Source organism: Pinus tabuliformis, chromosome J (genome assembly GCF_031772625.1).
Source record: "Pinus tabuliformis cultivar Carrire ecotype Pingquan chromosome J, CPIR1, whole genome shotgun sequence".
In the NCBI taxonomy this organism is placed as follows: Eukaryota; Viridiplantae; Streptophyta; class Pinopsida; order Pinales; family Pinaceae; genus Pinus; species Pinus tabuliformis.
Genome location: NC_142295.1, coordinates 374,970,672 through 374,985,552, shown reverse-complemented (window position 1 = coordinate 374,985,552; position 14,881 = coordinate 374,970,672). Strand labels below are relative to the sequence as shown.

The following is a 14,881-nucleotide window of genomic DNA, read 5'->3' as shown; positions in this document are numbered from 1 at the left end:
TAAATAGAGCAAGGTTCTAAGTGTAGAAAACAGAAAATAAAATAGAAGCATGATGAGTCTAAGGGATTGAGTCGATGTGTAAGTTGTGTCTTTGGGGCGTAGATTAGGAGAAAGCTCTGCAGCTGAGTGCGTAGAGGCCTAGTAGTCCGCAGCTAAGTGTGCGGACCCCTGCAACTGAGTGCGTAGGGTAGGTCGAGTCTGTAACCATTGGAAGCATTAATAAAGAGAAGTTATATCATATTTCTATGTATCTTTTCCTGTTTTATGTATTATTGGGTATGAATTGCAAGTTTACTATTTATTTGCTGCGCGGACTCATATGAATGTGATGTATAAATAAATATAACATAAGGCATCCATTTACGCGAAGATAATTTTCCAGTGTAAGAAGATAAGTAAGATCTTGGGTGTGACTTAGGGAAATAGTGCAAAGTGCTACTCCAGCAGTGTGGAAGCCCCACAGTCCCTGGTTAGGGTTGCTTGAAGTTGAATATATCAGGGCGCGAAGGACAGGGAAGTACGTGAAGTAACCTACGCGTAAGGACTAACAGTTGGACCGAATCAACCTCTCAAACATCTCAAGGGTGCAGAAACTTGGTTCCAGCACCCTCCCATACTACTTCAGGTGAGACCTCCATCCGCGCTCCGAGGACTATTTCCGAAAGGGCCAGTAGTATAGAGATCTTTTTGGCTAATTAAATTTGAAGTTGGCTCAGGCCCCAACAAGCCAACAAACCTACTTGCATGCATCATTGATATACTCACACTTGCTTCAAAATGAGGGATCCAATATTTAAAATACCTATGAAGAAAAATGCTAATTATAACTATGTTTTTCTATTTGATGGTTGCAGTGAGGAAAGGATGAGGTTGGAGTGGTCCTAGAGTCTTCCCTAACCATAAAATCATAGTGTGGGGGTCATTATTCAACTTAGCTATGCCAAAGTCAAAGTATGGGGAAAAACTGGTTGAAGAAAATAATTCTACAGGTATGTTATAAGAGGTCTTGTATTGCTATAAGAGGCCCTTATTGTGGAGGTAAATCCTCTCTGCGGACAGAGACGATCCCTACTAGCCCAGACCGGGTCTAGCAACAATCACACAATGCTACCACGCAAGTTCCTAACTGCAAATACAAAGTAGATGGTGAGAACCTACTTGGATTCCAACGCTAGTGTTCGTTGAAGAGATGTCGCCTTCGTTCCTTTGCTTTGGCCGGTCACGATCCGCACAATCTCCATGATAGGATACCTGCACACACAAAGAACAACACGAAAACAAGCGTAAAATCTAGTAGATGCAATTATATACCAGTCAGAAAATATATAACTCAACATCAAACATAAGACAATGAGAGTGGAACCATAATGATAGTCATCTATTATTAATGAATAACAAAGAAGAATACAACCATTGTTCAGACGTCAAATCCTCCTTTGGCTGGGTAATCAGCTACACAAGTCTTGCAAAGCTTGTTGGGATGAGGAACAAGCCTCTCTCTCTTTGGGTGACAAGAATCTCCTTACTTAGATTTGGCCTTATTGGTGCAAAGAAGGCTCTTGTAGCTTCAAACTCTTGAACTCCTGGAACTACTGACTATTATGACTGTAACTACTGTAACTAGCTTGCTCAAGGCATAGAGGCAAGCTTTTATAGATAGAGAGGGAAAGAGATAGGATCAACCACATTATCCATGGGATTGGCTTTATCACTTGGAAACTTCCATGAAAGGTGGCAAACCACTTTCCCTTCTATGGAGATTCGAAGCCAAACCATCCTAGCTCAACATAGATTCAGTTGGTGAATGGGTTGAAGAGAACCTTCGGGAGTTTGGTCATTGAAAACTTTACTCAATTCGGTTGGCGCGAGTGCGACTCTGGGACAGAGCGCCAATGGCACGCCCTTTATAGAGGATTTCCCTCATTGGCACGGGCAGTGAACTGTGAACCCGCGCTAATGCAAAAAGAGCTGTTTTCATGAGTATTTTGGAGGAGACGTCTTCAGGGCAAATGAAGATCATACTCAGAGGAATATAATGCAAGTGGTTTCAGGTCATGTCACTTCTCACAAGTCCCGGAATTAGTCCTCCAGTGTACAGGTGAGGGGTAACAAGGACGGTGACAAATGGTGATAAATTGCTGTGTAACAGATGCCCCCTAAAGCATGAGGCCCGAGAGAGAGAGGGGTGAAATGCTTTACAAGAACATGCGTGACTGAAAACACGGCCACCGAAGAACCTACGTAAAGAAGTACAACTGATATCTCAAGTACATGATATAAGTGGTATGGGCGCAGCCATCCATAACAGAGTACATAATAATATAGATCCAAGGTATGGGCGCAGCCATCCGGGGAGGATCGATAAATAGACTCAGGCATGGTCGCAGCCATCCAGTAAATGAGTCATGTAATAATCATAATAGTCCACAAATCGTAGCCTAGATCTCAATAGACAAAATCCAGGGTCTTGCGCTTCATCTCGACCCGTACAGAGTGGTCAATATATATCTAGTCCTATATTTTTTGTGATAGTAGATCTCTGTTCTTGGATAGTGTTATGCTGCTTTGATTCCACAGGTGCTCTTTGAAGCTGAGTAGACGAAGAAGCGAGTAGCAAAGATCTATCAAAAGGGAGAGGAATCAAACAAGGAACCAAGCGCAAAACAAAGGTTGGTCTCCTTTGTTACCCTCTTATCTACTTCTCATAAAGGAAAACGAAAGTAGTTTTAGTTTGTTTTTTTCTAAGATAGCTACCAGTCTTAGTGGGACTAGTAGCTCTGCATGGACACTATATTTCCCAATAACAAAATGGCAACTCCACTAGGGAGCGAATATATTGTTTGTTTGTCTATATTTGTTTGCTTTATAAACTTACAGACGGAGACTGAAGTCAAGCCAGCTAGCCTTCGAACTGCATTTGCTATGCAAGTGCAAAGTAAATCAATGCTGCTTCAGTTTATCTCTGGGTTTTGTTTATGAACTGAACAATCGATTTACAAACTCTCTAATTGCCCTTGTGGTGGCTCTAGTAACCTCCTTAGATCTACCCCTATGATTTATTTAGTAATTATCACTTGCTCGGCCTAAATCCCTGAACTGTGCTGCAAACTGTGATCAAGAACTGGATCAAAAGTCTCGCACTGTACCATCGCACCCTCTCTTCAAGGATATCAGTATGCATCACACTTACCGTGTACTGTAGGTGGGATGCATACTGGAATCCCTGTGTAACAAGTGCACTGGTCAGAGAAGGCTAATTTTGCCTCCAGACTTTGGTTTTTCTTCACTCTTTCCAGCTCTATTCAGGAGTTTTGCTGTTTGTAGTCAGTATACCTCTGTGGAAACCCCCTTCCTTGCCATTATTCCACCTCCATTATGCAAAGAACTGTAGATGTTTATATGTATTGTGAGCCATTTTCAGTTCTTTTTTACAAAGAAGTAGCGTAATTGAACTGTCATTTCTTGATTTGAAAGTGTTGCAAGTGTCGTTTCAGTCATAGAAGAGAATCTGATTGTTCTTGATAGTCGATTACATTGTTACTCTTGTATTTGATTTGAATTAGTAGTTTTTCAAGTGTCGAAAGCAGGTTTCCCATTCCAAATTGCAAAGTGTCGTCATTGTCTTCATTTTTTCATGAAAAGAAGCTTGTTAGTAATGTCGCTTTGAAAAATAATTCAGATTTTTGCTTAGCTTTCTTTTTATCAATCACACATTAAGAAGGCTGAAAACAAATACATGCATGTGCATTTGCATTTAGACTGTTTGTTGGTTTGATTTAGGACAGTGCATATAGTGTGCGCTCTCTGCTCTATGTTGAAAGAATATCATCTCTCTTTCTTTAGTAGCTAGGATTTTCATTGCAAAAAGAAGATTAAACGGTTGTTTATCATCTTAGATTGCTTTTTAGGAATTGTATATCTACATCACGCGGTGAACCTGAAAGGAAAAGTTCTTAAACAAGATCAACTATAAAATAAATTTAATGAATCTAAAAACACTTTGGAACCTAACACACAACATTTAGAAGTCTAGGCTAGAGACGTATTCCGGTGTCGTAAAGCCTGGTAACTATTGTTTTCATTGCTGGTTGGGTGATTCCTCTACTTTGAGACGACAAGTGCCAGTACGGACTTGTGCTCCCATGTACCGTCGAGTATATATTGGGAGACCACAATAGGTTATATCCTTTATCCATAGGAAGCCGTGTCTGCTGCCCTATCGATCACAATGCATTGAACACAACATTCGGGAAGATTGACTGTCGTACCATAAAAAGTATTCTGTAGTTTTGCGATTGGTTTGGTAATCCCTCTGTCTAGATTTCTAGAGTAGTCTCTTTCGTTCCTTTTTAGACTCCTTAAAGGAAAAGGTCCATCTGAGCACTTGTCACTTCAAGCTCATTAAAAATCGAAGGCGACTAGAGTCATCTTTTGTTTTTTCTCGACTCTTAAAAATTGAAAAAACAAGTTGTGTCGAAGCGTCTAAAATTTATTTTAATTGGAATAAACATCACCTTTCCTACATTGTTCTTAGGTTGAGAAAAATGGAGTCCACTAACCAAGGATTTCCCCTTGGAGGAAATCCTAGTCCTTTCTCCTCTTAGGGAGATGTTGGTGCACCCCATATGGCCACATTGTCGCTTCCAGGATTGACAATCGGCCTGTCCGTATGGCTCTTCTCTGTCGTTCAGAACACCGTGATTCCTGAGCAATCAAGTAAGCAACTAGATTATACCAAAGCTACCCCCCAACCTTCTACTTTGTCTGGTTCTCCCTCTCCTCCTTCCTCTTCGCTTGATGAAGCTGGTAAAGCCAAAAATCAAGTAACTGAGAAGGAGAAGAAGGGGAAGGAGAAGAAAGAGAAGAAGAAGAAGGAGCCAAAGGCAAAAAGGGGCAACCAGGCATCATCTAGTGAAAATCCACACACTGCACTGTCAAAACCTAAATCTCCATGTGTCATTTGCAAAGGAGATCACTATCTTCGAGATTGTCCCTGCATCCCTCGGATCTTAAGGGACTGGTCTCCTCGTTTGCACAATCTGGTGTCAGCAACCTCTAATGATCATGTTGAAAGCACACCGTCAACTAATGAAAGCGAAGCATCGGGATAGAAAAGGAAAAGTAAATTCCCTTGTAAACTGTGTGAAGGCAATCATGTCGTTCACCATTGTCCCTTCCTAGACGAGGCTAAAAGAGTTCTGAACCACCGTCCGGTTTCACCGTTACGGCTTCCTCCTGGATATAAGAAACTCTTGCCAAGTCCATCACTAGTTGAAAATCCGACTGACACGCCATTGTGGTCGGTCGAAGCATCTATCATTGAAGATAAACCATCTGAATCCACACCAGACGAAAGTCAAAAGGTCGAGGTGGCAGTTGACCTGGTCTTGCCTTTAGAGGGTCCATCTTCAGATGATACAGTCACCGAAGAGAACAAGAGCGACACCGTTCAAATTCTCTTCATAAACACAGACTTCGATGAACATGGGGGCAGTCTACCCATTCCTTTACCGCAGGAAGGAAGTTCGTCAGAGTCATATCCGTCCATCTATTCGGTCCCACCTCCAAGCAACCTAGTTGTTTCCTTCGATTGGAATCTACTGGGCAGACCCCTTTTACCGACTAGTGTACCATTTCGAATCATTGCACAAATATATAGGATGGTCATAGCCGGTACCATCATAGATGAAGGGGCTTCTATGAGTATCCTTTCCTCAACTGCTTGGAAAGCGCTTGGTTCGCCATCGCTTTTACTTGAAATGAGAAATCTAACGGGCTTTGATAAAGGAACTAGTCGACTGTTAGGGATCCTTCCCAATGTGCCGATAACATTGAGAAGGAAAAACGTTCACATGAACGTAATGGTAGTCCAAGGACCCCTAGATTATAATCTACTCTTTGGACGTGACTATATTTATTGCATGGGAGCCATTGTCTCCTCGCTCTTTAGAGTAATGTGTTTTCCGCATGAAGGAAGAGTGGTCAAGCTCGTAGACCAACTTTCATTTCCTAGCTCACACATAGAAAATAGTCAAATACCATCCCTGAATGGTCTTTTAACGCAAGGAATGTCTCATTAATCTCCAGTCCGTCCACTTGATGAGCGCGAGTGATTCGGGAGGACATGACTGAAACCCAGGGAGCATGCACCCTGGTCTGTTTCGACAGGAAAACCTTAGGCATAGGGTAGGTTTCCGCAAAGGATATATGACTGGTTTATGAGATTAGACTGGAATAAGATTCCTTCATCAAAGTTATGTGAGTGGAGGCAAGTTGCGCCACTCACCTTTGTCTATTTCTGTTATGAAACCAGCTCACAAAAGATAGAAAATATAGATCAACGCCTTAGAATTCAGCCTCTTTGAGGGGGCAACCTCCTTTACATTACATAAATGAACAATTCTTGGATGATACAAATGAAAACACCTCCTTTCTATATATAGGAGTCTAAGTGGTCCCAATACAATCAAAGCCTACATAACAATAATATTGTAGGGCACAACAGTAACAATGGTGGGCTTCTATGGGCACTACAAGGGTACATCAATATAATAAGTGGGTTATACTAATAACAATAAAGGGTTACACTAGTAGTATAGGGGCCTAACATGCCCCTCTCCTTCAAAAAGCGTTGTCCTCAACGCTTGAGTCGTTCTTGATGCTTCTATATAAAATTCTTGTCCTCCCATGTGGAATATTCAGCGGGTAAGTTCTTCCACTTGATGAGATACTCTGAAATTGATCGATTTCGTAGTTGTCTGGTTCTTGTTTCTGTGACTGCTCCAGGTTCCAATATGATTTTTCCTTCCTCCTCAATTTCTGACAATATTGCTTGAATTGGGACCTTTTGCAACTTTTGAATAAGTTGCCATACTTCTTCGTTCTTCTTCCATTCATCCGTTGCTTCGTTTATCCAATTTGGTTGGATAATATAAATAGAACAAAACAATGCTTCCACATCCTCATCCTTGAAGCGTCTTCCCATTCGATAAGGTCGCCATTTTTTAAGTGCATGTAGTATTGCCAACATTTCCTTCTCATAAATAGCTTGCTTGAGATGTAGCAGTAAAAATACCCAATCACTCACATCAAAACATTTTTCACTACGATGTTGATCTACCTGTTGTTTCATTTGATTTTGCACCGAAGTGGCGTTATCCTTTAAAAGTTGGAGAACTTGTTGTTGATGCTCGATATGATCTTTCTCTACTTGAACCTTTTTCTTCTTGATATGTCCTTCTATCTTTTGAGGAGTGGTAATTTCTTCCAGTCCTTTACAAGATATGGTCAGATTCATTTCTTGATGCTCGATGTGATCTTTCACTTCTTGAACTTTTTTCTTCTTGATGTGTCCTTCTATCTTGATAGTTTGAGGAGTGGTAATTTCATACATTGAATTACAAGATATGGTTGGATTCATTTCTTCTTTCTCGATGTGATCTTTCACTTCTTGCACCTTTTTCTTCTTGATATGTCCTTCTATCTTGAGAGTTTGAGGAGTGGTAATTCTTGCCAATGCTTTACAAGATATGGTCTGATTCATTTCTTCTTTCTCTGGGGTGGTGTCCTGACGTATATCCTCTTCTTTTGATGTTTCTTGATCCTTTTCTTCCTCCTCTTCATATTCTATGTAAAATAATTTCTTCTCAGCACACCTATGACCTTTAGTGCATTTTCTATCACAATTGTAACAAAGCCCTTTTTCTCTTTTTTCTTCCAATTGTTGTGGTGTAACCCTTGTAGGTTGTGGAAGGCTGGGAGAAACAACACTTCCATATTTATAGTTGTGAGGGGTATGCTTCCTGGTTTCCATAATTTTGCTTTCCATTATGTCACAAATCCCTTTTACTCTTTCCAATTGTTGTGGTGTTGCTCTAAAGAAGGTGTTGCTCTTTATATCCTCATAATGTGCTATCATTTCCTCCGTGAAAATTGACCACGTAACAAGTTTTTTACGAGAACAAAGCCCTTTGTACCATAAAAATTGATCTGGTTCTAAATATGAAGATGCAATACATACCTTTTGTAACAATTGTACACCATGTATATCAAAATATTGCTCCATCTGAAGTATCCAATTTACCGGGTCCTTGCCATCAAACTTCCTCATCTTGCTTTTTCTTGATTTTAGGAGCTCTACCTTGAAACAACTGTAACTCTGTACTTTCGGATCTTTAAGTTCTGAACTTGTGACCTGTAGTAGCCCTCTGTGTCCTCTTTCCAATGCCACAATTCTGATCCAAATTGGATTCTCCAAGAAAAAGTTATGCACAATCTCCCGCAGTGACCTGATTATAGACTAGTTCAGTAGAGCGAACTTGTATGAAGTGCCACGTGTCCCTGTTTCAACCTTTGACTTTGAAAAATATATAAACAGAAACTACAGTCCGTCCTCTTTCTGTACCTTCTTACAAAATTTCAATCCGATGCTCAGAAAGACAGTTATGACAATTTTCCCCAGGTCACCTGTTTTGAGTGTAATTCAGGAGTCTGCAAAAAGACCAACTTCCGCAGATCATATCTCCGACAATATCGCGCAAAAAGATCTGAAATTCGGACCCAAGGTTCAGTGCCAATTCTTCTCAAATGGGTTTTTTTTGCGACTTCTGAAACGTCACAGAAAAAAAGTTATAGCGAAAATTCCACAATGACCTGTTTGTAGCAGCGAAACCCTAGAATCCAAAGCTCTGATACCAAATGTTATGAAACCAGCTCACAAAAGATAGAAAATATAGATCAACGCCTTAGAATTCAGCCTCTTCGAGGGGGCAACCTCCTTTACATTACATAAATGAACAATTCTTGGATGATACAAATGAAAACACCTCCTTTCTATATATAGGAGTCTAAGTGGTCCCAATACAATCAAAGCCTACATAACAATAATATTGTAGGGCACAACAGTAACAATGGTGGGCTTCTATGGGCACTACAAGGGTACATCAATATAATAAGTGGGTTATACTAATAACAATAAGGGGTTACACTAGTAGTATAGGGGCCTAACAATTTCGGTAGACATTACCGAGGAAGTGTTTTGTCTGCAGTGCGGATGGAACAATCTTTGGTAACCTGGAAATTTTTCACTATACCTGGGGGCATGCAAACCTTTTGGCATTCAAGCGAAGAGCGACCATTTATTTTTTAAAGTTGTAGGTCCTCTAACCCTTTAAACTCGTAGGATTGGTCATTTCCTAACTTGCATAAAGAAAGGATGCGGGGCAAAGCTTTGTAAGGTGCAAACTCCATAAAAAATGGCATCTTAGATGAGACATCCTTATTATACAACTAGATCGAGCAGTTTTTATGTGGAGTTCAAGCTCGTTAAAAAATAAACATAAGCAATGAGTAAATGTTTCCCCCAGAGTTTAAGCTCATTCATTAAAAAATGAACCAATTTCCGGTAAATAACCATCATAAATGCATTATCATGAGCCTTTGAAGCCTTGGTCGTGTTCTCGTCATCACCTCCACTCTATTTTGGCCGATCATTCACCTCCATTTGATTGTTTACCCTTTTTGAGGAACAGCTGTGAAGAGTGATCTTGTTAGCCATCCTTGTGACACTGTCGTGATTGGAAAATTCCAAACCTTACCTGGAATTAGCTGCTACCCGAATTTATCACTCGTTCCTCGAAAAATGAGTCTCCTTTAATCTCTTTTCATCTGACTCATAAAATATGAAAAGATTGCCGAGTAATTGGCCTCTCCAGCTCATTAAAGTGACCGAAAGTGCTATCCCTCCTTTAGATTTTAATCTTTTTGGACCTAAGGGATTATTACACAAAAAGATCGAGCGCTTATTTTGTTCGGCTCGTTAAAATTACCAAAAATTCATCCCTTTTGTATTATTTTATACTTTTTCAGACTTAAGGGATTGTTAGCACTTGAAATTTCACCTCAGGCTGAGAAAGGTAAACCTCAAGGCAACATCAAACCACTTAGCCTCGTAGCTAGCCCTACGGGGCAAGAGAGGGCTCTCTCCGGTCTATCTCGATAAAGATCTTCAATGGGCGAGATAACCAATAGGGTAACACTGATTTTAGGCTAGTAAACTGATCAAAAGGGTTGATTTGGGATTTTTAGGGTTTTTGGTGGAAAATTGGGGAAATGGCAATTTTAGGTGCGGGGATTGGACACAGTTTTCGCAGGGGGTTCTTTGGGGCGAGGTAGGAAACAGTATTGATGCCTTTAATAGAGATGGATGGATGAGAATGACCGGTGAGGAGTTAAAGAGAGCAAGAAATAACCTTGAATTCCCTTTAAACAGTCGAAAACATTGATATTAAGCAAACTTAAAAACAGAGCATGACAGTCATGAGTTATACTTTAACACTTCATTTGCCTAATGTGCAGAAGGAAAAGTAAGGAAATGATTCACATAACACACTTACAAGTACAAAGAGAAACACACCATCAATACATGTGACCACAAGAATCCCAAAAATTGCAGAGATACAGTGAGTAATACAATAAAAGCTTCTCCCTCAAGAGTCCAACCATGAAAATGAGCAAGAGGGTACATAATATAGATCATCTAACATCTTTCCCTGCCTCTAGGGGTCGAGCTCACTATCCTAGGAGCTGTTTGAACCAATTCTAAACTAAGCACTGAAAACTAGGCAGTCAAAACAACTTGCCTCTATAAACTAGGAAACCAATTCATTCATTTAATTTTCACCTATCTCATGAATGAATCTTCCAGAAGAGATACATAAGTGTAAAAGTGTCATAAATTTACATCATTTACAACAAGAAGGATAAAAATCAACTCCAAAAAGTCAAACACAGTCAAAACTGCGTTTTGCTGAGCTGTAGGCTAAAATCCTGAGCAATTTGCCTGACGGGTCGCGCGCCAAATCCTGACGGGTCGCGCGCCTTTGAGAGCACTTTTGGGGCACTTTCAGGTGTCCAAATGAGGCAAGAGTAGGCTTGTTGGAAATGTCTGTGAGTCTACTTTCCAACCCAACTGGAATTTATGAATTTGGTTGTCATTTGCCCCTCCAAAATTGCAATCTCCCAAGACTTCTTTCTGTGTGTCAAAAATGTGGCAGAAAGTCATTTTTTGCTTGTTTTTTGACTTTCAGGAGGCCCAAAACTTCATAAAATCTCTTGGAAATGGGTGAGCATGTGTAACTTTTCATGCAAAATCCAGAAATGCTAAGTTTTTTGAAAATAGAGTTGCCAAGTGAAAGGGCTGCGCGAGGGGTGAGACCCGTCAAGCGGAAAAACCTGTTTTTTTCCTTAAAAACCAAAAATCACCCAAAATGCTCAAAATTTCTTGGAATTTGTGTTGGGGCTGAGCTATTTAGTGCCATGATCCTTCAAGGAAGCCTCGGCCAAGATGTGGAGGGGATCGGGCCTTTTTCTCCGTTTTTGTGCTTTGACCAACCGCCTTTGGAGCACCTTCATCTTTGCCTTGCACACGCGCATCTGTGCCCAATAATGATTCTTCATGTTTCTCAGCAATTTCTTATCTTGGTTGGCCTTAGACAACAGCCTCTCTAAATGAGCATTGAGCCGGATAAGCATAGCCTCTCGCTCAACTGGCACTAAATCACCGGGTCTTCTTCGATTCAAGTTGTGGTCACTACGAATCCTCCACAACTCATCAAGAGTTTGCTCATCCTCCAACTGCTTTTTGCGTTATTCTAGATATGAGATTGTCCATTGTGCCCCTTCTAATCTCTTCTGCAATGCATCATTTTCAGCTCTAAAGTGCTGAATGATCTCCTTTGACTCTAGGCTAGGAGAACTGACATCAAGATCAACAAGCTCTATATCTGGAACACCTGATGGCCCCTCATCAATCCTAGGCTGTTTTCCCCTCTCTAATACCTGTGCTGCTGTCGGAGACGAGGCCCCTTCCACCTGGTGTGGAGATAACACTCGTGGTGCTGATGAAGAAGGCGAGACCCCTTCCACCTGGTGTGGAGAAAATACTCGCCTAGCTGCTGCAAATAAGGCCCTGTGGCCTCTCTGATAAGTGACCAATGGAGAAGAGCTGACATGGCTAGTCCCGGGGATATCATGCTGCTATGATGGTCCTCCCTCCCCATGAACAATCTCCGGATGTGGTGGTGGTGCTGTAAAGAACTCACGAGAGATGAACTCCTCCCATGTGATTCCCTGCTGAGCCAACTGATGTCTGACCACAAGCTGAATCAAACCGTAATGATAGAGGCTCCTATACTGCTGTGCTGGGCTCTTCCTCTGCATCAAGGGCACCATCCTCTTAATGTTCTGGCACATGAAAACAGGGATGTTCATCATCCGTACCCGTGTGAAATGCATCATCAGGCGAATATGGTACGAATATATCTGTGAAAATCTGCCCTCACAGGTGAAAAAGAGCATGATAAGCCTCATCATGGGAGCATACTCACTCCTCAAAAATCTGAAGGGAAATACACCCGTCAAATGTCTCATGAATGTAGGTCTAATGAAAGGCTCAAAACGAACATTGTCCAACATCCTGCGCTTGTTCCACACCTCTCCGACATTCGGTATCCCTGTGGCTTGAGCAATCATCTCGGGTGTCAATGTAAAATCCACCCCAGCAAGGTTCACACTAGGGAAAATTTTAAGAACCCCCCCTAAATTTATAAATATAATAAATGGGCGAATCTCCATGGTATATAGGAAAAATGGAAGGTGATTTTATCAATGATATAATATGTATATATAATTTTTTGGCGAATCTCTCACCAGGCATGGCGAATATTTTACTCAATTATAAAATCTTGTAAGATCTTGGCGAGTCTTTCACTAAATAATAAAACTTTGTAAATTCCTAGTGAATCTTAGCATAGGCTACATGCTGGTTTAATTCCCCCATTTAAATAGGCTACATTCCAGGCGAATACCATGGGTCAATACCATGTGCCATTTTGGTGAATACCATGGGTCAATACCATGTGCCATTTTTATTTTTATTAGAATATTTTACTCAATTATAAAATCTTGTAAGATCTTGGCGAGTCTTTCACTAAATAATAAAACTTTGTAAAGTCCTAGTGAATCTTAGCATATGCTACATGCTGGTTTAATTCCCCCATTTAAATAGGCTACATTCCAGGTGAATACCATGGGTCAATACCATGTGCCATTTTGGTGAGTACCATGGGTCAATACCATGTGCCATTTTTATTTTTATTAATTCTAATATTAGGGTTAATAATGGTTTTTTGCATGGTATTAATAACAATCTAGTCCATGGTATTTGTCCCATAGTATTTTGGCCATACGTTTCACCTAAATATAACCCATTTATTGAGTGTTCGTAAATATAAGGTGACTTATGGAGTAAATATTAAAAAAAATGTTTTATTTGTTTACCATACATCTCGTTTATTTATATTTTTATTAATTTACCATACCTCTTTTACAAATATGGTATTTGGCCCATAGGATTCACTTAAATAAAACCTCTTTCTTGAGCCTTCATAAATAGAATGAGGGTTATGGACTAAATATAAAAAGAGGTTTTATTTATTTACGATACGTCTAGTTTATTTATATTTTTATTTATTTACCATACCTTTTGAGTAAGTATAAAAAGACGTTTTATTTATTTACCATACCTCCACTTTACTTATATTTTTATTTGTTTACACCCTTACATGCATATAAGGTGACTTATGGAGTAAATATAAAAAATGTTTTATTTATTTACCATACCTCTCATTTATTTATATTTTTATTAATTTACCATACCTCTTTTATAAATTTATTTATATTTTTATTTATTTACCATACCTTTTGAGTAAGTATAAAAAGACGTTTTATTTATTTACCATACCTCCCCTTTACTTATATTTTTATTTGTTTACACCCTTACATGTATATAAGGTGACTTATGGAGTAAATATAAAAGATATTTTATTTATTTACCATACCTCTCATTTATTTATGTTTTTATTAATTTACCATGCCTCTTTTATAAATATGGTATTTGGCCCATAGGATTCACTTAAATAAAACCTATTCTTGAAAATGGGCGAATGGATTCACTTAAATAAAACCTATTCTTGAAAATGGGCGAATGGAAGGTTGTAAGTCCTAATTTCAAGGGCTAAATTTACCTTTTTTACCCTCTCCCTTAAAATAAGGTGGGCTATTTGAGGTGATTTGTAAAAATGTACTATGATACAAAATATTCGCCCACTAAAAATTTAAAACCCCTTAATTTCGCCAAAGGGCGAACATTCGCCCCTAAAATTATCCTTGGTTCACATGTCCATCATGCAAATGCAAAACAAATAAGCGAGCCAACTCCCTGTGATGCTGAATCCGAGAGATCCTCTCGCAAAACTCATAACAAGACATATAACGGAAACATGATACTGCCATTGGACAAGCCTGCAAATCGGTCAAAGAGGTGGGCTCCTCTCTCCTATGATGACCGCCCTTTCCACCCTTGTGAGGTCTCCTCTGTTCCTCAAACTCTGAAGCCGATGCATGGTCATCACTTTGCTCATAATTGGTTTCGGTTTCTGACATTGTTTTAGGAGCAAAGTGGTTGAAATGTACTGTTGTTTCTGCTTTGCAAACTGCTGATTAAAATGTTGTTTTCAAGGGGACAAGGAGCACAAGGGAAATGTTAGGGAAGGGATATTTTAAAGGGAAACTGGGAATAATAATGAAACAGGGAGTTTAGGGAAAGGATTATTGCATATACATTATTTTCCAAATTTATTTACAATAATGATATGGGAGGAAGGGCTAGGGTTTAATTTTTCTTTTGATTTCTTGGGAAGAAGGGTAGGGTTTAGGGTTCTTTAACAAATTTGGAAGGGAAATTTACATAAAATGATAAGGAAAATGTAATGGGAGGTGGAAAAAATGAGAACAATGGGATACCTCAAAACAGCATAATAAA

The 14,881-nt window shown here is 39.7% G+C and overlaps 1 protein-coding gene across 1 annotated transcript in view; it reads right to left on the bottom strand.

Annotated features, from left to right (window-relative positions):
• Window positions 1–1,122: 1,122 nt before the first annotated feature.
• The window catches only part of LOC149227297 (uncharacterized), a 230,957-nt gene continuing 217,198 nt past the window's right edge, over window positions 1,123–14,881 (bottom strand). Inside the window, exon 9 of the mRNA XM_089380459.1 lies at window positions 1,123–1,251. Coding sequence (XP_089236585.1) covers window positions 1,123–1,251 — 129 coding nt within the window. The remainder of the gene's footprint in view (window positions 1,252–14,881) is intronic.